Raw genomic sequence first — 22,532 nt, forward strand, 5'->3', positions numbered from 1 at the left:
GGCGTATCAACTGCATATTACTACAAACTTCCATGCTGATATCGCGATCTAATGGCTAAATTATGTCAATTACTGCTTAGAGGTTTGGAACCTAGTACCCCACTCTATAAATAGCACAAGGGGATATTTTTCAGCGTCTATTCAAACCCTATCTTTTTCGGCGTATCAAACTGCCTATTTCTATCAAGTTTCATGCTTGTATCATGTTTTACACAATTTGTAACTTTTTATCTTCTTACAGCCCTCACTGTGGCTGAATTGACTTTATAAATCTTAATGCGTCACTCGCCCCAGCCTCTTTTCGCACGACCTACTTGCAAAAGAACCCCATAAACCCCTATTTGTGGGCCCCAAATTAAAAAACTAAACTTTTTTTCGAAATCAGCGATGATTAGTCTACCAGAATCAACAATAAAAAAATTTAATTTTTTTCAATTCAGTGGCACTTTAAGACAAGAATAAAAATACACTCCCCGCGTCTAAATACAGCATCAGAACGGAAGCGAATCTCTTGACGTGTAAAAAAGGTCACAAAGATTTCATAACATCATTCATGACATCATAATTAAGAAACTCTTAAGAAACAATGAGCATTGAAATTTCCAGAACATCAAGAAACTGGAGTACTAAACATCGACCTTTGTTTCTTATAACAAAATGAGTACATTGACAATATTAATGGTGTTTTTAAATGTTTGTAGCTGCCAAAATCATCCCGTTTGAGACAATGTTCAATTTGTCATCACCAAACAACAAAAGGTTACTGAGTGCCTCGTTGTCCAAAAGTTAAAAGTCCAAAGCTGAAAAGTCCAAAGTCTCCATGCTGACCAAAGAGATATATACGAGCATTTCCTGCCTGTGGCAGTTTTAGGAACTGCGGGCCCCTGGGCCAAAAAACATCTGCGGGGCCCAGGGCCAAAACATCTGCGGCCAAAAACATATGCGGGGCCTTTGTTCTTTACAATTCCATCTTTTTGGTGTGGGGCCCCTTTTAGCAATCATAAGCGCGGGGCCTGGGGCCATGGCTCCCTGGACCCCCCTAAAACCGCCACTCTTTCCTGCCAAAGATGTGTTTTAGGGTTCATGTCACATCTCTCTTCAGTAGATTTCCGAAAAGGTCAAATGGTGATCTAGTTACGGCTTTATTTATAGGCCACACGATATCGGGGGCATCAGAACCGGGGCTCACCAAGGTCACGTGACTCCTAAATTTTGGAAACATACCCTTTCACAATACCGCCTTGGCTACAACTTTTGATAAAGTGCCCCTTTTTCTGACACATACCACTTCAACCTACCTGTGCCCCTCCACTATTACAAGCACAAGAAACAGAATGTGAGAGACAGTAAAAAGTCATCAAAATCATATATTCACATAACATTATGATGCAAATTTTTTGCAACCTTTTGGCTACAAATTTGATTTCATTTACTTAAAATCCAATTTTGAGCATTGTGAGTAAATCCTAGAAAAAATCGATCCGTGTAAAAATTGAAATACGCTCCTAATAAATACAATGGAAATTTACAGTTCACTCCTACAGTAAAACACTTTTACATCCAATTAAAACGACTTTAAGTATTTACTCTAAAAATCAAACCCGTGAATTTTTTGCATACGACGCAAGTCTAGGGGCAGGAATTATCTGCATAAAATTCTCATCAGAGTATCAAAAGGTGGAAAAGCAATGCCACATTTGAGGTGCGATAATCCTTTCACAGACCTTTTCCAGGAACGAGGTTGTGGGACTGGGCTGCATGTCGATGACTATATAAGGCGTTTGTATACAAATATTCTAATGATTAATAAAAATAAACAAATGATCAATAAAAAAGGAAAAAAACTTGGTCCTTGTGTATGTGCAGATGAGTTACAAATTAATGTTTCTGTTTTATATCTAGACGATCGAGTTTTTCTGAATACCAGGAATGGAAACCATTTTGGAAAATATTGGCATCTGGCTGGCACATAAACAACCAGCCACAAAAAGTTGTAGAGCACGCCCTTTTGAAGGTAAGAAAACGTCAATTTACAAACAGGGAACACCCATTTTACCGATTGTAAACGCCTGACTAGGTACTATGCCAATGTTTTACCCTTCTCTCAACATTATCACGTCAAATTTGGACTTAATTAATACAGTCGATAGCGAGGGACCCTGTTTGCATCAATCGCGGAATCCACTGTTCTACGAATAGGTCTTGTGCGAAAGGGAGCCTGTTTCTAACTGACTGAATACAAACCAGATCAGTATTATCAAGTACATCAAAATGTTAGAGGCAGATAACGCAAAAACACTTCCAAGTTGAAGGGGTACTGCAAAGCGCCACGTAAGTGTCGACAGGCTCATTATTAAGAAAAATTAACTTGATTCAAAGCAGTTGGAGCTAGCTTTACTATAGCCAAAAGTACATCTCTTGATTGAAGAGATTTTGGAGGAAATCGTTCTATTTAACCCCTTTTTCAATGTCCACCTCTCGAAGATATTGTTGACATGAATCGTTGCTGCGTCCTATCTCATTCGAATACAGCCCCTGTCAAGGCTCGATCGCGAGGAACAGGTTTATTTCTGAGAGTTAAGCAGATGATTTTTGCGACTGATAGACTGACGCGTGACAAATATGCACTATCACCACAAGAAATATGACATCTTGAAGCTGCTTAAAATAGGCTCTGCGATGGCGGGGAAGGCTAAAAAAGCTACACATATTACAGGGCTTTTTTGTTATTTAGGAGGGGGAAGTATCAAATTTGAAGATTAACCGGTCACTTCAATTGTAGACTGGATTAGATATAACCTTATCCAAACATTGAAGCAATTATAAATGAAAATCAATCGAAAAGACCTGGCGGTGGAACAAAAGATAAAAAACCCGTGAATCACATCCCAAAGACTTCTGTAAAAACATGTTGGCTTCTCGACCAAGACTTTGAAAAGTCTGACAGAAGTGTGTTTAGTTTGGTGTATGAGGTGTTCCACCCCCTATGACTATTTTTAATTAAAAATTTGGCCTAAAAAGTTTCGAGCAATGCAGCCTTTATTGAACTCAGTCTGCACTGATCATATGTGAGTACTCAACATCCATATCAATCAATCAGTCACGAAATCGAGGCAGTTGTTCAACCTGACGTCATCGCTTCTGCCTGCCCGTCAGTTGGTGTGCATTGAGATTCATGAAACCAGGTGATGATGTAATCGATCCCCTGTCTGCAATTGAACAGTGATTTAAAACACGATGGAAATCAAACCAGTTGTCAAAATCACGTTTAGAACGTGGAACAATGGACATGCAGCTGAAAAATCTTGAGTAACAAGAGAATGGCCATTGTTATATTATGGAAGAGATAGGTAGAAGAATTGTTTGAAGAGGAGGCGCACTAGCCTTGCCAACTTTTTACGTTCTTAGATTTTGAGTTACCATTAAGGAACGTTTCAATGAACTCCTGTCTACCAACCAAAACCTCTGTTTATTTTTCAATGAAAACAAGATTTTTTTGGAAGTTGTGCTCTCACTTCATTTAGGGGGCATTATGCTGTCTAACAACCTATAAGGAATGGTATGGGTAAACAGAAACTGCTATGTCGAAATAAATCTCTCTATATTCACTCAAAAAAAAAACATTTAAAGAGACAATATCTTCCCTGTCCCTTTTTATTACAAAAGTTCTTTTCCTTTTTGAACTGGACTTTCAATCACATGCAGATTGTTTTTAAACACAAGCTTCTAAATTTGAGCATCTCTAATGACAAGTTTCTCTCGATTAAATTTGCAACCCGGCTGTTCCTTTAGCTGCTGGATTGCAAATGTGTTCTTCATACAGACTCAAAATAACACTGTGCTTCTTTGCATCATGGCACTAAAAGGACATGTCTTTATCAAAGCGCCTCTTGCCCTCCCTCCCGAAATCGCTTAAGAGTATGCTCGTTGAGTATATAAGCAGCTATATACACAGGGGGATAGCGCAGTTATTTTTCTCCCAATACTAGGCGTTTAATTTCAAACTAAATTTCATCTCAATCAGGTTCGAAAGTCATCTCATCTCAAAGATGGTTCCTGTAAATGGTAGGGTAAAGTCCCACAGGGACCCAGTAGCAACTGGGTGGACAGGAGTTGAGAATCCAGTACGAGTTGAGCGTTCAAACAACTTGGCCATTTAGCCTCTAGATTTAAAGGAAGCGATTTTCGTTTTTGCTCGTTTGCTTTTCGTGTGTGATTTCCTTGAAAATCGTGTAAGGTTCAAAGAATTAGAATTTACTTACGTTGCTTGAATTCGTGTTTTCCCGGTGGCGCGAAAACTTTTGTTTGCTCTCTACTTTTCCCCTAAAAAAGAAATAAAATGTGTATATTCAGACATACCAGATCTCTCAAATCAAATAGTTAGAAACTTCAAAATAAAGAGCTTCTCAATTCTGGACAGACCTCTTGTATGGTAACAGAGTCATCAAAACTATACCTCACCTTTTACGTATAGATGACATTACGTCTCAAACATTACAAAATTTCAAAAATCCTACTTCAAAAAATAGTTTATTCATGAAAAAACGCTTCTTAACTACTTTTAACATCTGCAAAACTCGTGAGAAAATCTTAATTACGAAACCATGTTGTCAAAACGCGAAAAAGTGAAACAGAAATCATCAAACTAGTGCTAAAATTACAATTCATTATAAATAATGAAAATTAATGGATTACAGATCACAGATGCGCGATATTGTCGCTCTCTGCTTTAACTTTTTCTAGTTTTCCTAGCCACTGAAAAAATCGCTGTTTTCTACTTTGTCTGGTCCGTTCCTTGTCCCGACTCAACTTCACATTAAATGACCAAAATGGCATTGTGCTATCACATGCTCAATTTAGGTGGTCTATAGTATTATGTGAGCGGAAAAAGCCTAGCAACGCTTCCGTCAATACTCGCAAGACAAGAGCCACATCAAGGGGCGGAGTGGCTAGGGGCAGGGGCTACTAGCAAAACTACCAAACTCGTAGGAAAACTTTGGTAACGTTTCGGGATTTTAAGAAATATTCGACTCGAGGGACCAATCTCAACATGGTCTGTTATGATCATTATCAAAAGCAGGGCAAATTATTCCTGACCATAAAAGTATACACCAACTGAAGGTAGCAAAGAGGAGCATTCTCTTTTTAGCACGATAACGAGGCGATCAACTCACCTTCCCGGCATTCAGTTCTCTGATGGCATCCAGTATCTGCTTCCGATGTGTCATTTGCTTGATTCCCAGGGACTGCAAATCGCTGTCGTTCATTGTCAAGAACGCCTCCATATCGATCTACGGAAAAGCCAGTATTTAGTCGGCAAATAATGGAGAGGGGCACTAGGACTTTGTTACTGGCCTCTTGGTGGAGAGAGGGAAATTTTCACTCAAGGCGTCCTGATTTAGTGAAGTAGGAAAAGCTTCTCAGGGAATGCTCAGGCGTTCGAAGCGAAAGAGGAGGATAATTTTGCGCATGTTCAAAAGCGCACTCGGTCACTCACACGACAAGATCGAATCAAGCAAAGAGTAAAAATCCACCTTTACGATCGCTACAACTTTCCGGCAATTGAACGACGACATAAAGTTTATTGTTTACACCCTGCTACCCAAGTGTAAACCCCCCATGTTGACTTTCTTGCTCCTTTACTAGGACAGCATCTTAATTTAGAAAGAATCAGGCACTCGGTCAGACATGCAGACGATCTCGTTTATAATTAAAGATAAAAACACATAAATGATTATTTTAAAAATGCGGCCTGCTCATAGATTGATGATTAACTTTCTGATATAGTTAAATTTAAATTGGTCTCTTGGATAATGCTTTTTTTTAAAAAAAAATGGCCTCATGGCCAGGTATCAATTTCTAACATCAATAAGAGACTATTCGTTCTGCCTACGTCATTCCCCTGGTTTTCCTGGTACTTCACAAATTCGACAATAGGCATCCCTCATTCATTCTCAACTGAAATCCTTCAGCCCATAGCAAAAACAGTGAAATGCCGAGGAGAAAAGCATAACCTTGCCAAGACATGGTCTTAACATAGCAACAGCTAAATACTGAAAATGGCAAACCCTACCTCTTCCTCTTCGAATTTTGTACCGTATTTCTCTAATGACAATGTTTCAAGCATTCTGAGGACTTCATCTACAATGAAAACAGACAATGGATTTGCAGGAATCCATCACTAAAAAACGAACCTGAAAAGTGATGAAAAACGCAAACATATTATATGATGTAGAAAATTAGAAACACCATAACGCGCCGTGAACAAACAACGATAAACACAAGTAATTTAACATTAGTTAATATTCCGCTTTTGCTCTGATGAAGCCCAGTATGTCGGGGCAAATTATTAGCTACTACAAATTTGCTCGTGTTTATTGTTGTTTTTTCTCAGTGCATTGCGGTATTCCTTATTTTCTACAATTTTATCGACTTTTCGTTGCAAGCATTCCATTGGAGTCCGTTGCTACCATGCCTTAAGAATTTGAAATATATCCAACGTTGGTATACTGAAAATTCAAAATTAAAACTGCTTAAGACAGACAAAAATCTTACTCTCTTGATACTCGTCGTGACTGCTTCGTATTGAGAAATGATTGTCATTTCGGGGTGTGATGGCAGGAAACGATGACCGGCTGCGGGGTTTCGATGGTGGTCTTGGTACAAGTGATGGCTGCACAGGAGCACTATGATATGTATTTACTGATGCTACCGAGCTTGTGTTACTTGAGGGTGGTTTTGTATATCGGTTGCGCAGCGGTTGCGTGGCTGTATTTGGTGGGTCGTTTTGGAACGCCTTCATAGGTCGCCTGTTAAAAAAGGGGTCAAAAATCAGAATATTTGTCACATTAAGAGTAACAAGAGTTACAAATTTCCCTTCCAAAGAACGGTCAATAAAGGTTGGAAACTTTACGATGTTTTGAGCAAAACAAAGAAGCTATGATTGCAAACTGATGATGTTTATCAATTGTTTTTTTGATGGAGTTGAGTGTTGCATGACTCCATCGTTGCAACACAGTGTACCTCTTTCAATCTTGGCTTTACTCATTTGCAGAATTTGTTGCTTCGAATGAAAAGGCCTCTTCCCCCGAGCGTTCCAAGATAACTTTTATTTTGAGAATGACTGTGTGCAGGTGCTCGAACAGCGCACGCACGCATAAGATCGTTAACCTAGGGGTTGGCTTAACCTAGGTTCAACCCAAGTTAGCTGCGTTTACACTACAAAGTTTCTAACCCAGGTGAACGTTAACTCGGGTTCAACCCAGGTTTGTGTTTCCTCTGCATTTCGAAGATCTTAACCTGGGGTAAACCTAGGTTCAACCCAAGTAAGCTGCGTTTATACTACGAAGTTTCTAACCCAGGTTAACGTTAACCCAGGTTCAACCCAGGTTTGTGTTTCCTCTGCATTTCGAAGATCTTAACCTGGGGTAAACCTAGGTTCAACCCAAGTAAGCTGCGTTTATACTACGAAGTTTCTAACCCAGGTTAACGTTAACCCAGGTTCAACCCAGGTTCAGCTCAGGTCAAAGTTGTAGTGTAAACAGGGCTTTAGAAGACGTATATCACTCCTGATTGTATTCAATAGACTTTATCTCGTTATGATTAGAAAGATTACAAATTTTTTTCGAAAGGAATGCACATTTCACTATGAACCAGGCTATAAGAAGCAAATAATTGTATAATCAGAAAACAAAAAAAACTTCACTTAAAGCCTCTAAATAGATTTTAAATACGTTGTGTAGTTTGAATGTCCTGTTTGTGTGTTGAGTGTCATGTGTTTATGCGGAGGGTGTTGTCTTTGCCTGAGTGTCGTGTTTCAAGAAATTTGTAGACAAACATTATCCAAGCTAGGTATTTACAGCGGTAGTGTTTCTTCTGTTGGACAGTAAACAATGTTACCTAAAAGCTTTTACTTCTCCGTCAAGGATGTGAAACTATACTTTAAGATCTTCTGTAACTTAGCTGTCAAGTCGAAAATTGTTGCGATATAAAGCTGATCGATGGGAAAGTTCTGAGAAAAAGGGTTCAGAAAATACAAACAAAAAAGCGACTAAATTACAGTTGAAACCGTTTAAGTTGCACTCAAAATAACTCGGACATTCACTAAGTCAGACTGGTTTTATATTTCCATTGGATATTTCAACCGTATTCAAGTCAAATTTCTTACCGCGGAAAAGCGGGACATTCGCTAAGTTGGATCATTCCCTTACTTTCCTTGAAAGTCCAACTGACTGGGAATTGTTTTTATTGCATGATCACTTTCAAATAATACTTTGGCAGTACAGAATTTAAAATGGTTTTTAAAATGCAACAGTTTCAAAGCATTCTTAAGAACTTTGTCTGGCACTCTTTAGGGTACAAAACGTCGAAATAATGATCGAAACCTCTAAGTTAGGAAGTATATTTACCCAGTTGTGGATCGAAATAGGCCAATCAGAAACGCGAGCACATGACTGTAAAGGTTGCCCAATCAGTGCCGCTTGCCGGTTGAAAACATTGCCAGTGGCACCAATCGCCAGCCAATCATTTCAAATGCAGATAAATGAGCGTTGGTGCAATAAGTATATCTGAAACCTACCTAATCCCGCCATTGGACACTGACGGCATCACTGGCCTCCCTTTCTGCCGGCTGACTGACGTGAAGAAGGAGTTAGTTGACGTCATCGATGACAGTGGCGAATCTGGCGAATCGGCAACAAAATGCATGGATTGCGAGGCCTGGGAACGATTAGTGAGTCTGCCGTATCCCGAATGCTTCAAAAAGCTACTGCTTTCGGAGCTGCTGCTCTGTAAGTTAAATATTGCTCGTTTTGAAGTTAAATTATAAAAAGTTACATAGAGGATTCAAACTTATGAAAAAAAGAATACCAATTGAAAGTTAAATCCCGTTACGTCGTAGCCCGGATAACTCGGACATTCAATAAGTTGGACTGATTTTCAATTCCCATTTAAAATTTCTACCTCGGATGGGTCAGACATTCGCTAAACCTGATAATTTCCAAACCTCCCGAAATTCTGTATCTTTGTTTATTGTTAATGCTTGTTAATGCATAGTTTTATATCTTATGTTCAAAGACAACTTGAGCGAAGAGCTTTAAAATTTTAAATTGCCAAACATTATTTCTTAAATTTCATCAATATCATAAGATATGAAAACTTAAAGATGCCTGCTGGTACAAGACATTCTTAAAGACAGACACATTAAAGGCATTGAGTCATGGTGAATAGGCTCTCTCTATAGGGAGTCATTTGGTTTCGGCGTGATCGCTGCTGTTTCATGTGATATTGGCATCCGTTGTTGACAACTTGCTATTGATGGAAACTGTTATGTTAATCAGTACGAGGTGAGTTCATGTGACCAGTTCAAGGTCAACCAATAGCATCGCAGTCATGGAAATCATGACTCAGCGGATTTTGGCACTTAGGGTATACCCAGTCTATTTATCATGACTCAATGCCTTTAAAATACACAGATTTCTTTGGTGTGCTAATTAATTTAACTGAGCTTAAATGACATGAAGATACCAAAGAGGAGAAGGATACATTTATCATAAATAATTGTTACATGAAATTTAATATTAGAAGTCAATCAAAGCTGAGTTAATGAATACACGAGCTCCCTGCGCTGATTCGAGAAAGCCATCAGAAAATTATCTTTCAAGAAAACAAACCATTGCCAAAAGCCCGGTCAAAAATTTGCCCACAAACTTTAATTTCAGCAAAAATAAGTAGCCGCAGCGTGCTCGTGCATAATTTGTTTACAATTTTTTAGAAATTCTGTTATCTGTAGTTAGTTTTAGGCATCAGAAAGATCGAACTGGTTCAACTTTAAATTTTTTTATATCGTCAGTGCTTTGAGGACAGCAGAGACTGGTTTATTACTGATACTGCTATGCTAAATCATGCTGATTTTATGTTAAATTATGGTAATTATTATAATTACATCAGATCTATCAAGCCAATCAGTTTCACTGTTCCTATCACTAACTGTTTTCCCATTCACTTGTAGCCTCGGAATGGCAGACTAAAAGAGAAAAATTTCATGTTACAAATCTTAGCATTTCTACTTTTCATATTCCTTCAAAATTAAAGTTTACAACATTTTTCGGCACTATGATGTCAACAAAGCTTTAGTTTTCAGAAGAACTTAGTTGAAAATTTTGGTTAGTGTGGCAACTTACGGTTTGGCTGCACCGTTATACTTTATAATAATTGTTTAAATGACATTTCTTATTGCCTGAGAATTTATACTGATATCAGCACGCAAAATATAAAATGAATAAATTCTACACTGTTTATGTCATTAAATTTTAAGCAGCATTTTAAATTACATTTATATAAACACAAATACCCTTAAAGAATTGATCATCAAAATACTTTAGTTATGGTTGTTATTATGTGAATTTCAGAAAGACTGATGCAGATTTTGAATTTTTACTGCTATTGAATTCGCCATGAAGGGACCACTTAGACTTTGTACCTGCGGGGAAACATCTGCTCCTCCGCTGCTTGACAGTTTTGCATCTTTTGGCATCCTTGGCAATTCAAAGCTTGTTCTTCTTGGAAACGGCAACAGAACTGGCGCAACCACGTCATCAGGCAATTTAGTTTGTGGGAAAAGAAGAGCCTGAAATCAAAGTCACGTGACATTGTTTACATTTGAAACGCATAGCAATAAAAATTATCTGAAAAATTATCTGAAAAATTTAAAAACATGAGTTTAAAGTACTACTCACTATTTTCGGCTTTTCTTTGGGGCTTTTATTGTTCACATCTAGGGCTAAGTAAAAAAGATAAACGTTTATCAATAAAAGATAACGGGTGAAATCAGTGACTTTAGTAGTATTGTTGTTTGTTCACTTCGCTTATTGTGGGACTGCCTCTAAACGTCAAACGAATTACTGTAAGAACTTTGCTGCATTGCCTTGAAATAGTTGCAATTCTAGAAATGATGGGATAGTGTAAAATCAATGGACGGTTGAACGTAAAAGAAACGCCTGTTCATGTTGATTAATTCCTAAATCAATTTCCTTATATAATTTTCATATAGTTTTATACAATTCTCAAATAATTTTAGGATAGAGGTTCTCAGGTTACTTTTTGTGTCTAGAATTTGAGCAATACCTAAGTCAATTGTACCAATACCATTTTGGGTTCATGAAATTTTGGGATTTAAATTTGAGAAAAGCTATTGATTCAACATTCCAGTATATTAAGACACAGTCCAGTATATAAAAATGTCTAAATATTCTGGAATGTCAAATAGAATAAGCTGGTTCTGTTTTAATATTGTATCATCTTCTACGACGATCTTCGTATCTATTCTTTTCATGAAGATTCACGATTTTCTAGCAGTTTTGATGGCAGATCGCAATATAACTTAAACCATTGTGTTCGGTTGTTTTCTTCATTCATACGACAAAAGTTAGCTCAACAGACTTAAACGATAATGGAAGATAGGTTGTCGCAAAGCTTGCAACTCAGACCTTTCCTGCTGTGCTAACACTGGTCCTATGAAAAGAATCGCACAAGTCTTATTGAAATGAAATTTTTCAAGAATATATTGAAATACAAGATGTCTATTGATATTCAAACCATCTTTTTATGGTACAGGATATTAAAATAGCTTTGAACAAGCAAAAGTTTGAACAAGTTACTAGAGCTTTTCGTCTGACACTCTTCAGAGTACGCTAGGAAATAAATATACCCAGTTGTGGATCGAAATAGGCCAATTAGAAGCGCCATTGATATTCGACTATGAATAGAAAACCAACCTGAAAGAATCGAACTTGAAGACCTTAATGAGTATGTATCTACAAGCATCGTAGGATCTGAATTCTCGCTGATCATGGTGCTTCCAAGGGCATCGGGAGGCTGTGGGTGGACTCGAGACGTGGGAAAGGAATTTCGCGACGTTTTCCAAGGTTGAATTTTGCCAGATACCATTTTGGAGATCCAGGACTAGAAATAATAATGCATAGTTTTATTGAGGATGATTTTATATCATGTCGTTACTTCACTAGACTTCGCAGATTTATGACTGGACCACCTCTTATAATGATTCTATATCAGCGTTTGTACTAGCTACAATGGCAGCCGTGTAAGAAGAATTGTGACGATGAAGGCAATAGCCACATCCATTTCATATAAATGGCGAAGTACTTTTAGAAATGGTGTTTCGCTCTACATTTGCGCATTTTTGTTTGGATCTGATTGGCTAAAATATACTGGACATGCAACCTGCTTGTTCCCCAGCTAGCAAGACTATTCCTTGAGATGCTAACACTGTAAATGATAGGCAACTTTTCCCAATGATGTTACATGATGTTAAAAATGACAGGTGAAAAAGCCTCCATAAAAACTATACAGAAACGATACTGCAGTTATGGTTGCCCCAACAATTTGAAGGGTACAAAAAAGCCACTGATCTATGTCACTGCAATCAAACCTATATGTTACCTTTAACAAGAAAGCCCTTTTTGTACCATAGCACACAATAAGCAGTTAGATCACCATAGAAACATCTACAGCTTGGTTGTTTCAACAACATTGATAAATCAGCGCAGCAACGAATCGCAACGTTGGTCGTTCCACTTATTGGGGCTTAAGTTGAATCGATGAACTGCATTGCGTAAAGTCCAGATCAACTAATCAGATAAACAGTGGAGGTCTCAGTAGAAAAATGAACCAACAACTTGTAAAAATAACTCTTTCCTTTCAGCCACAAATATTACGATAACTAAAATATGATCTATCTTTGTGATAGAAAATCTTATTTACCTTGACTGAGCCCTTGTTCTCGCTAAAATAAAGAAGAAACTTTAAAAACATATATTCAATACAAACAGATCAGAATACGGTTGAAGATAACTGGAAAGATGAAAAATAGAAGAAAGCAAGACAATTGACACCCAAAGAGAAAAATACAAATCAGGTAAAATAAGAACTATCTAGCGAAATCAAATTCAACAAAATCCCTCGTGAAATTAACCCTGATAAAATTTAATTTGATCAGCATTTTAATTTTATCTTTAAAGGCAGTCTGTCCCCTATTGTGCACAACTTTATTTTCACGGGAGTGAAATTCATGCACCGCTGAGCTTGATCGGTGATTAAACGATTTAAATCAGTCAGAGACAACGTGGATTCCAGAGCTTTTGAATCAAATTGCTGTGTTCCCGTTGAAGTGAAGCTGTGGCTAGAAAAATTTTGTTCCCTGTTTGGTTTTTGCGACAGAAATGTCAACAGCGAAAGGAAATGCTTCCGTTATCATCATTTAATTCCAGTAATTAAATCTTATTGCAATTTCCGATAACTTTTTGCTCGCAGTTTCAAATGTCGTCCACTACTGCAGCTAAGCAAGCCAAATCCGTTAAGGCGGGAAGACCTATTGTTCATATTAGCCCCAAATTTCAGGGGCCAAAAATAGCAGAACAGAAGAATATTGGCTGGCTAATCGAAGGGGCCTACCCCTGGATCCCTGTGCTCTAGAGTGTTGGGTTTTATCAAAACATGTGCCACTTTGATAAGTCTTAAATGATTTTGGGGAACAGCTACGGAAAATACCTGACATAATGGCAAAAATTGCCTTTCAAAAGCGGTCTTCTAATTTATATAAATTATCCTCGGCTGTTTAAAATATCCTTGGAGCTGAACGCTTCGTACCTGTCTTCATCTTCAACTGCAAAGGTCTTTATCGCTGAGAAAGAAAAATACATCAGTACGCATGCGCATGTTCCCGATCCCACATTAAGTAGGCTAGAGAAGTTTAATTGGGCTAATCTGATAATAATTGCGGGCAACCAATCGTGTGTGTTACGGGTTAGAAATACTAACTTGGAATTTCTCGAGACTCGCGGGCTCCTACCAGAGAGCCTGCCCAACAAATGCAAAAGCTAAAAGTAAACTGGAGCAGCAGAACTTCGATACTGGAGGTGATGCCAACCCAGCGTTACGTTTAAACGCTCTCAAGACTGACAATTAGGTTCTGTTTACAGGTGAACGATTGCACACCTTTCTATTTTCAATAGCCAAATCTATGAGAACATGGAAATCGGCCCGCTTATGGGCCAGTTTTGCCGCTTACACCGAAAATGAAAGATTCTCTACTGTCCCACATAGCCCACATATCTTACTACTTGCAAGGAGGGTTGCCATTTGGCCGTTTTGACAGACAAATCCCTAAAATCTGGTCGTTTTAGAAAATTCTTGCCGTCAGTAAGTGATTTGGCCGGAGAAGCAAAAGTTGGTCAAATTTATGCCCTATGCTGAAAGCCACAAAAATAACAAGGAAACAATAATTTTTGCACAGGAAATATTCAATATTCTGTTAAAATAATATCAAAAATGTCGAAGCAAGAACAAAGTAAAAGATAATAGAAAATTGAAATTGAAAAGAAGTGGGGGCTTTGGTAACAAACAAAACCAAATTTGACTACACTATTACTCCACAAATTAGCGAAAATGTAGCATTTTTGTATATATTGTCTGGCAGGCCGAATTTTGCCGGTAGCTGTAAAATATTTGACCGCCAACCATTCCAAACATCTGGCAACCCTGACTCGCAAGTGTTCCAATGTTTGTGAAGAAAAGGTACCACACAATATATCTCTTATTTTGTTTTTTTTTCACAACTAAAGGTGTTATTAGAAAAACCGGACTTACAATCAGGAGCCAAGGCATTGCCTTTTTCGAGGGCTTTTCGTACCAACTGCCGAATAATTTCGGGATTTCCTGTACGAAAAAAAACAATAATGATAGAATTTGCGATTTTAAAGCCTTTCTTAAAGTCAAAATTATTAACAGATGAAAAAGCTTTTTTCTCAAAAAAGATCAAAATCATCAGGAATAAACTCATCTGTGAGATTCAGCTGATCTTACTAAGACAAGTATGAAAGTATCAAATTCATCTTGATTTTGCTACGTGAGAGGGGTGAAAATTACTAGACCTCAAATAAGATATGAAAGAATATAGAATATGTCACGAAATTAAAGATCTTCGAAGAAAAATGTGCTAATGATTCTCCTTTAGGTAAGAAAAAGTATTTTTTCCTCGGCAGGTAACTGAATGGGCAACTTGAATAGAAAGGATGAATCTGGTACCCAGGGTACGCTTGGTACTGCGAAAATCAAACCATCACTTTCTCAATATATGCTTAGTTAATATATCAAAAATTAAAGGAAATTACACGTTTTCAGATTTCCGGGTCTGATTACCGAAAAGTATCACATCATTGGTGCTATAACTTTATTCTTTCTTTAGTTGGTGTTAGGGACAGGATCAGGGGTCTATACCTAAGGGTCTATACAAAAACAACAGATTGTACGAGTCATAGAAACAAGGCGGGGATAGAGCATTCCACAGTTTACAAGATCTAGAGTGGAAAGAGTTCCTGCCTTTGGCAAAGAGACTTGTAAAGGATGAGCACCGGAAGAGTGTCTGGTATTGCGTGCATGTTTCAGGGACCCGGGGTCATGTCTCTGACATCTTGAGAGCAATGGCCATGGTAAAATCTACGAAAATACCGAGATCAGCAACACAGCGCCGATGGGAGAGGGGCTGAAGAGACTTTGTGAGGTTAACCTGGTTTTTTGGTATTTTAAAGAGCCCTGAGCAAGCAACCAGTTATCGATTTTCTGATAATTAGAAAGTAAAAAAGCTCCCGCATTTAAACCCTTTTCTGTTATTGAGAACATGTCTGCCACCGGAAGCAGAGTTGAAAAACCAATTAGAGGAGACGATGGTCATGTCATCTTTATTGTAGAAACATCCTGTCGTTCGTTTATACACAATGTTTTCGCTCTTTGCTTGGTTCTCCGTTTGTGTCTGATAAATCTTGTATCGATGTTTCAACATAGGTATTGTACAAATGTACACAAACCAATGTACACAAAAGGTAAAACAAGATCTCACCAACTGTTGTTGCAAGGTCGAAAACCGTCCTAGTTTTGTTGTCCTTGATGCTGATATCAGCGTCAGCTTTAAGAAGCAAGTTGATGCATTCGACGTGCCTGCAAAACAATTAAAGTTTTGAATACCTCGTCAGATTAAACGTTTAGCACAGGAAAACCTCGTCAGGTTAAAAGTTGAAAACATCTACCATAAAGAACTGTTTCTTAAATCTTCTTTTTCATCTTAGAAGCCTGTCCCGCTTGCAGCAGGGTCCGCCGCCTTAATTTTCGCTTGCAACTTCGCTCTTTCCTGAGCATCTTCTACATGTAGACCTTTTCTAAAATGTCCTCGCGGACACAGTCTAGCCATCTCCGTCTGGGTTTTCCTTTTCCTCTCTTTCCAGGAAATGGCTCTTTTTGTAAGTTTGTCCTCTTCCATTCCTTCTATGTGGCCAAGTCATTTCTCGTACTTTTTCAAAGATATCACACACTCCCAGCTCTCTTCTTATATCATCGCTTCTTACTTTATCCTCGAAGGTAACTCCTTTTATCCGACTCAGCATTCTTATCTCTGTTGTTTCCAGTTGCTTTTCTTCCTTTTTTCTAGTCGTCCAGTGTTTTGCTCCGTATAGTAGGACCGGGCGAGCTACTGTTTTGTAGATTTTAATTTTCAGCTTTCGAGGCATTTTCTTATCGTAGATGACACAGGAACATTCCCTCCACTTGTTCCATGCGGAAGATATTCTCGCCCTTACCGTCTGTTCTGGGTTGCCTTTTTTCGCAAACGGTTTTCGCTTGTGTATGTGTCGCTTGTATAAGACGCATGAGCTTTTCAGGGACGCTTTTCTTTCTGAGGCACCAATATACAGATCTGTGGGCAACCTGTAGTAAGCCTTTTCGAGGTCTACAAAAGTGAAGTACAGGTCTTTACCTTGCTCCATATATTTCTTCGTAACTGCTTGACAATAAACACTGCGCCTGTGGTCCTTCTCCCTTTCCTGAATCCAAATTGCATGTCGTTTATGAAGACTATATTCCGTAATTTGTGGTCTAATATTCTTTCCAAGATTTTCATGGGGTGTTCTAGCAGCTTGATTCCTCTAAAGGTTCCGCATTCTAATGGGTCGCCTTTTTTGATTGATCAATACCACGATAATATTGTCATTAATCCATTTTTTTACTTTTATTCACTAACAATTCTTTAATCAGCTTCATTATCAGTAAATTGGTATTTTCTTGGCATTGCAGTGTTATCAGTCTTTTTTGTGGTATAACTATTAATTATTACATTACTATCGACTGGCAATGTAACAATATCACATGACAAATGGAGTAGCAAAATTTTAACTGGGAGAGTTGGCATCAGGGACAGGGTTCTCACCTTACACACATAAAGGTGAAAGCCCTGTCTTTGAGGTGAAATTCTGAATCAACTATTGCTTGTTAAATGTTTGACCCCTAGTCTTGATATAAGTAGAGTCTAGATACAAATCCATAACAATTCCACAAGATTGTTAAGTTATAATTAGCAAATCATTAAGAATTCATCAATACCCATTGCATGTAGCTTGCATGAGAGCCGTCCATTCAGTAACTTTGTCTTGCACATCAAGGTCTGCCTTTTTTCGTATAAGAAGATCAACTATCTCTGCATGGCCCTTCATGCTTGCATAAATCAAAGCAGTTGCACCATCACCATCTGAAAAAATGTTGATTCAGACACTGTAGTGCCAATACAACAAAAACATTGCAAGACCTTGTGTGGTTGGTCATTTTAGATACCGCATATTTGCAACAGTTTATTTGTTTGAGAAAAGCGTTTGAGGTGTATAGAAAACATATTGAAAATTTGGGATATATAACAACAGACTGAAGAAAACATTCTCTTTGAAAGGAACACATAATGCAAAAGATTTATCTTGCATTGATAAAAGGTGAGATAGAAAGACTTCAGTTAGAGGTAGAGAGTAGTTCCAGGTAGAGTGTAGTCAAAATAGAGAAAGTTGTAGGTATTCTAACGTTGCTCTCAAGTTAATCAAAAATAGCTAAAAACAGCTTAAAAATAAATCAAACATGAATAGAAATATAGAAAAACGTATATGAAAACCAACCTTGTGCATTAACCTCTTTTCCAAAATTCTGTAGAATCTCTTTGACCTTATCATATTTTCCTTGAAAAGACATATGGTACCTCTTTAATCTGATGTTTTATGGAAAACAGGGGCATCATGGCCTTGTTTACTAAGAGAGACAGATCTAGGGTGTAGAGCTTGGGGAAGTCAGAACAGCTGTGCCCCCTCTCCTTATAAACATATGCATGACAGCCAAAAAGTAACCTTGTACCCTCTCAGCTGTTACTTGTTGAGACATTGTTTGCCCTGGTGTCTTGTTCCCTTCAATGCAATACAACCCTGGAAAAAACTAACGTATTAAATTCTAGGCAATTTGACATGACCCTATGGGAGTCAAGGCATATTAAAGTTACAAAATATGAATTATTACCTAAGCCAGGCTTAAAAAGGTTTGATTATTTAGCAAAAGCTTGAGTGATGGGAAAAAGTTGAAATCTGCTAAGTAGAAATCTTCAGATTTCCCTCTCAAAAAACCTTGGGTAAAGAAATAAACTAACCTTCTATTGCAGCTTCGATAATTGGTGGCCTTGATGGCTTTGATACTGTGAAAAGAAATAACCTTTTTAATTTAACAATAAGCATGGGTTAATGCTTCTTAGATTATATCCCCCCTTCCAGAAAATCTTAAATGCTTCTTTAGCATGTGGTGAATAAAAAGTAAAAGGAATGAAAGTTTCTCATGAGCCATTTTGCACTTATCAAAAAAACAGGAACTAATCTTATTTGTAGGGATAAACCACAGTAAAAATTATATCTTAAAATATTTAATAACCTTTGTTCTCTAACTTCCTTGAAGTTCTTTTATCCAAATACCTCTCAACATCCCTTCTACAATGAAGAGATGCTACGGACAATGCAGTTTGATCTGCTGCATTCACCACATTTACATCAGCTCTGCCTGCTTCTACCAACAGTTTAACAACATCAAGGTGACCATTTAAAGATGCTATCATCAAGGCATTCCACCCTGTAACAGGATGCTGGTAGTTCACATCTGCATCCCATTCAATCAAGATTTGAGCAACTTGAATATGCCCATGCTGTGCAGCTGTTAGCAGTGGTGTGGTAGCATATGGGTTAAAGTCTTCTTCACTTTGATTTGTTTTTGCTCCTTTCTCTAAAAGTGTTAACACAATTCCAGAATGACCACATCTACAGGCACAAACAAGGGGTGTTGATCCCATTAGATTTGTAACATTAATTTTGGCCTTACTTTGAGAAAGAAGGTTTACAATAGACTGATGGCCATAATAGGCTGCAAACATGAGTGGTGTCCAACCATGTCTGCAAACAATATCCAGTGATGCACCTCTTGTAAGGAGAAACCTAACAACAGCTTCATGTCCATTTGCACATGACATGTGCAGAGCAGTGAGTCCTTCATCATCACAAGAATCTACACTCACTTCTTGCTGGCTAATATAACTATTCTTATCCTCATTTCCATCATCTTGCAAAATATTAGCAACATCAGGCAAGCTGCCTTTTTCAGCAGCTCTTAGAAGCAATCTTAGTCTCTCTGATGGTTGAATCCCAAATGCATCTTTATTCCTGGACATTTTCAAACATCTTCAAGTTATTTCAGTTGTCAATCCATTTTACTCCAACTTTCTCATCATGTAACCTCAGGTTGTAATCTCATTCTTGCTCAAGCCATGTAAAGGAGCCTTGTTGTGGTTACATCTCTCAACAGTAGAATACTTTCTATTCCTCCAAGTAACTGTTTAAATGGAAAATAGATATGTTTAAAAATGAAACAAATCCACAAGGATAATCATTAACAACTGTTGGTTGAGATAAATAAATATTGTAAACAGCTTATCTTCTACACCTTTGTAGATTCTAGCAGCTTTAGAAACAATTACGGTGCCTTCAAGACATTTTGGCATTTCATATTATGCAATTGCTACTCCTATTTTTGATCTCCACATTATCCCCATTTTCAAAGCACAAGGGAAATACTTATTGCATCAACATGTTTTATAATGAATTTCAACCATCATACAATACACACCAGTAAAAGCAATCATGTTTGATACTAAAGGGAAATTTCATTTTTTAAGTATTTTTTATGAAAAAAAGCAAGCAAACAGGCTGCTAACAACAGCACTTGACCTTTCAAAGATGAGGCCAAAAGACTTTATCTTAGCAATGCATCCAAAAAACTTTTGATATGAATGAACATGTGCAATGTTGCTTGCAGAGCTCAAATGCCTTCTTTTGCTTGCTGGTTACAGCTGTTGGTGGGCTCTTTCTTACAGCTCTGCCTAGCGAAAATCATACATGTTTGCCAACCTCAGCTTTAATATAAGAACAGGAAAGTGGTGGTAGATAAGTTGAATAGAAGAATTATGGGATATTTGTGGTGTTTTTTCTTCTTCGTATGTTTAGCAACTCGCGTTTGTTGAAAAATTTGCATTGCATGCGTTGAAGGCAAAAAACAAATTATATCTATGTTGAGAAAAGATTCACCTTTTTGAAAAATAGAAAAACACATTTTTACAAACCCGGTATGTACAATCACATTTTTACAAACACATGTGCAATCATTATAAAATTCCATTCTATCAAGTTTTGTTTGCGTCGTCATCGTGCCTAGGTTTTTCGTCACGATAAGGACATGATAAAAAAGAGACAAATTAAAGTTTCTTATAAAAAATATGGTCAGACCGCATGATGGCAAGAATCTCAACATTACCTCTGGTCCACATGCAGCAATTAATTTAAAAGTGGCCTAGACAAGTAACCCGAAGCAACCTTGTCACCATCAGCAACAGTAAACTTGACTTCAGGATCTACCGTAACAGTGCCATTAATGTGCCAATTTCTAATTTGTAAGTTGTTAGCTTCAAATGTTTATTTGCAGCCCTTCAAAGAAATCAATTAGGAAATCATTCATCGACAATTCTTTGGCAATTATTTCATTCAGGAACGTCTGGAAAAGCAAAACAAGGCTTGCCATAGACATCGAATCGAGGCTGAAAACTCTTGCAAGGACCTGTGACTGAATAAAATAGGAGCAGGGGTGCAGTGCTAGGGGCAAAATTTCCTTCTTAATTTCTTAATCTTCTCCGTCGTTTTATAATGAACCAACTTTGTTCCCAGGGGGGGGGGGGGAGAAGATGACCGAACTGGCCCTTGAAAACTACTGACGCAAGTGTTGCAAAACGTCTTGCAAGGATCTTACGAGATCTAGGAAAAGTCAGACATACTATAAAAGATATTGCAAAATGAAGAAAAGATGACTAGATGATTAAATAATAAAGCTTTAAACCTCTTTCTAATAATATTTAAAAACCACATAGAAAAGAGGTATGCATAAAGAACTACAAGATGTAAATTCATAAAAGCAGCGTTTCAAACAACGTGCTATCGTTGATACTAACAAAATGCAAATCTTAAAAAAGGTGCATATCTTCTGTATATATTTATCCTTTTAAAAATTTCAACTACATCAGTTTTTTTCAACTACCTGAATCCTGACAGAAAACACCACATGTAAAAATGTTTTGCGAATACCTTCAAGTAATTTCAAAACGACGAAAATTTGTTACAGGACAACACTACAGAAAACTTTAGAGACATACTGTAGAGACATAATTAGATTCATCTGCTAAGGAGGTTCTTTTACCATGAAATTGACAAAGCTTGGCATAACAAACACAAAGGTGTAAAATGCAACACATATCTGGAATTTTCACTGCGATGGCAATAAAAATTTAAAGGTTTAGTTCTTATGTAGTCAGCTTTGTTGAGCTCAGCAACTTGGTTTTTTATCATAAGGGATCCATAACATAAGTGAAGACGACAACATTTGTCGTTAGATAAGAGTAAGAATATGACAGAAAATACATCGAAAGATTTGCTCAGATAAGTTCTTGGTACCGCAAAAATTGAAGATGGCAAGGAAAGCAGAAACATACCATACTAAAGTACTTTTTGTCCACCCTCCTCAGATGATAATCATCGAATAACGACCAAAAGTTTAATTAACGCTGTGCTCCAACAAGGAAGAAAATTTGGTATAAATATTTAGGAAGATTTAAGTACAAGAACCCATTTTTAAAATTATGTTTGTAAGATCATCGACATTTTTAATCATTGCGTGTCAGTTCCAGTTTTTTCTTAAAAAAAAGAAGCCCATCCTCGCCTTTACTATGTCGAACACAAATTGATGAACTTTCAAATGTTTGTCGCAGCTAAAAACGATAATAGTATAGACAGTTTGATACCACATGGTAGAGAAAAATACTCACTAAATATGGCTTTTAATAAAGAGTTTAAATGGAACAAAATAACGGAAAAATAATATTTATAGCTAATGTTTACATCCTTTTTGTTTTTGTTGAGATTTAAGAACAAGTCCCCTCCCTTGAGAATTTCTTTGGAGGCGTTTAGAGGTCTCTTGTTACCGAAATTTCATAATTTACAGAGAGAATACAAGTCTCAATCCACTAATAGTTTTCCCAGGAGTGGAGGAAGGAAAAAATGTTATTTAGAATCAAGAAG

The 22,532-nt window shown here is 37.4% G+C and overlaps 1 protein-coding gene across 2 annotated transcripts; it reads right to left on the reverse strand.

Moving 5' to 3' along the window:
- Positions 1–1,354: 1,354 nt before the first annotated feature.
- On the reverse strand, positions 1,355–21,074 carry LOC135691148 (ankyrin repeat and SAM domain-containing protein 6). Of its 2 annotated transcripts, XM_065208924.2 has the most exons (19): positions 20,722–21,074; positions 18,796–19,743; positions 18,521–18,565; positions 18,003–18,062; positions 17,446–17,590; positions 15,914–16,011; positions 14,665–14,733; positions 13,666–13,699; positions 12,781–12,802; positions 11,775–11,961; positions 10,737–10,780; positions 10,481–10,627; positions 9,944–10,024; positions 8,579–8,787; positions 6,556–6,809; positions 6,074–6,141; positions 5,175–5,291; positions 4,263–4,323; positions 1,355–3,209 (listed from the first exon to the last, which is right to left on the reverse strand). In XM_065208924.2, the coding sequence occupies exons 2-19, from the start codon at positions 19,580–19,582 to the stop codon at positions 3,133–3,135; spliced, it is 2,505 nt and encodes an 834-aa protein (XP_065064996.1). In that variant the 5' UTR covers positions 19,583–19,743; positions 20,722–21,074; the 3' UTR covers positions 1,355–3,132. The 2 variants fall into 2 exon arrangements, with proteins under 2 accessions (XP_065064996.1, XP_065064997.1); XM_065208925.2 differs by lacking the exon at positions 9,944–10,024 and having other exon boundaries at positions 20,722–21,065.
- Between the last annotated feature and the right edge of the window lie 1,458 nt (positions 21,075–22,532).

Source organism: Rhopilema esculentum, chromosome 4 (assembly GCF_057945365.1).
Source record: "Rhopilema esculentum isolate cy_ngs chromosome 4, ASM5794536v1, whole genome shotgun sequence".
Classification (NCBI taxonomy): Eukaryota; Metazoa; Cnidaria; class Scyphozoa; order Rhizostomeae; family Rhizostomatidae; genus Rhopilema; species Rhopilema esculentum.

What these genes read in the sequence shown, in the direction of transcription:
- LOC135691148 (XM_065208924.2), bottom strand. Translation starts at nt 19,582, where the DNA reads ATGTCCAGGAATAAAGATGCATTTGGGATTCAACCATCAGAGAGACTA. An exon ending in AGAACAAGGGCTCAGTCAAG is followed by an intron (nt 11,962 to 12,780) that starts GTAAATAAGATT and finishes TATTATTTCTAG; the next exon opens with TCCTGGATCTCCAAAATGGT. An exon ending in GTGTCCAATGGCGGGATTAG is followed by an intron (nt 6,810 to 8,578) that starts GTAGGTTTCAGA and finishes CTTTTTTAACAG; the next exon opens with GCGACCTATGAAGGCGTTCC.